General features: G+C 53.1%; 1 protein-coding gene across 1 annotated transcript; it reads left to right on the top strand.

Annotated features, from left to right (window-relative positions):
* Nucleotides 1-351, top strand: TM35_001371030 (uncharacterized protein; the record flags this gene model as incomplete). The annotated part of the gene is made up of 1 exon (XM_029031875.1): nucleotides 1-351. A coding segment is annotated over one exon (351 nt), but the record flags the coding sequence as incomplete, so codon positions are not given.
* Nucleotides 352-794: the final 443 nt, after the last annotated feature.

Raw genomic sequence — 794 nt, 5'->3', positions numbered from 1 at the left:
TATCCCTCACCCCAAGAAGGGAGAGGAGGAGAGAACACACAACCCCCACAACCCAGGGCGGGCGGCCAACTTGTCACAGCGTCTTGTGCGCAACAAGAAGAAGAGGGGTGGGGTGGCTCCCTGGGGTGTTTCACTTATAAAATGAGTGGGGTTGGGCATAGTGGAAACCTTTTTGCTTTCCCTACTTCAACGCTGGGTAAGATGGGTTTGAAAGGTATTCCGCAAAGATCACCCTTCCCCGTTCCCCTTCGTGACATGGTGTGGGCCATTCAACCGCACCTTTTACTCGGTGGCACGCGGCGCCACGAACAAAAAGAACATGAGGGTGAATTACTTCCTTCCCTACGATAAAGGCAAATTCCGCTATGGTGATATGTTAAGGCGTTCTCCCACTGCCATGTGTAGTGTGAAAAGGAAATCCATGGGAAATGCAAAAAAGAAAAAGGGTGTACAATAAGAACACTTCGCCCCATAAGTATTTTGGTTTGTTGGCACCCCACCGCCTGCCCCACCACAACAATGTGTGAGGTATGTTTGGCTTTTCCCTGGGAGATGGAAGTGCGTAAGCTGGGCGCCGCGGTTGGACAGCCCTCGTTGCCAAAGGCGCGCCGTGGTTGGCATCAGAGGTCCGTGGCACCTACCCCAAGATGGTGGCAAAAAAAAAAAGTTGAGGAGGGTACGGCACCCAGGGTTCCAGCACCATCACTGATCGCCGTACCAACGAGGCCTGTGGCCGCTTAACTTCACAAATCGGACGGGATATGGCGCATTCGGCCAAGTATGGTCGTACCCGA

This window comes from Trypanosoma theileri (assembly GCF_002087225.1).
Source record: "Trypanosoma theileri isolate Edinburgh chromosome Unknown TM35_Tth_137_V1, whole genome shotgun sequence".
In the NCBI taxonomy this organism is placed as follows: Eukaryota; Euglenozoa; class Kinetoplastea; order Trypanosomatida; family Trypanosomatidae; genus Trypanosoma; species Trypanosoma theileri.
Note: the sequence above shows the minus strand (reverse complement) of the source record. Positions and strands in the feature narration are given on the sequence as shown.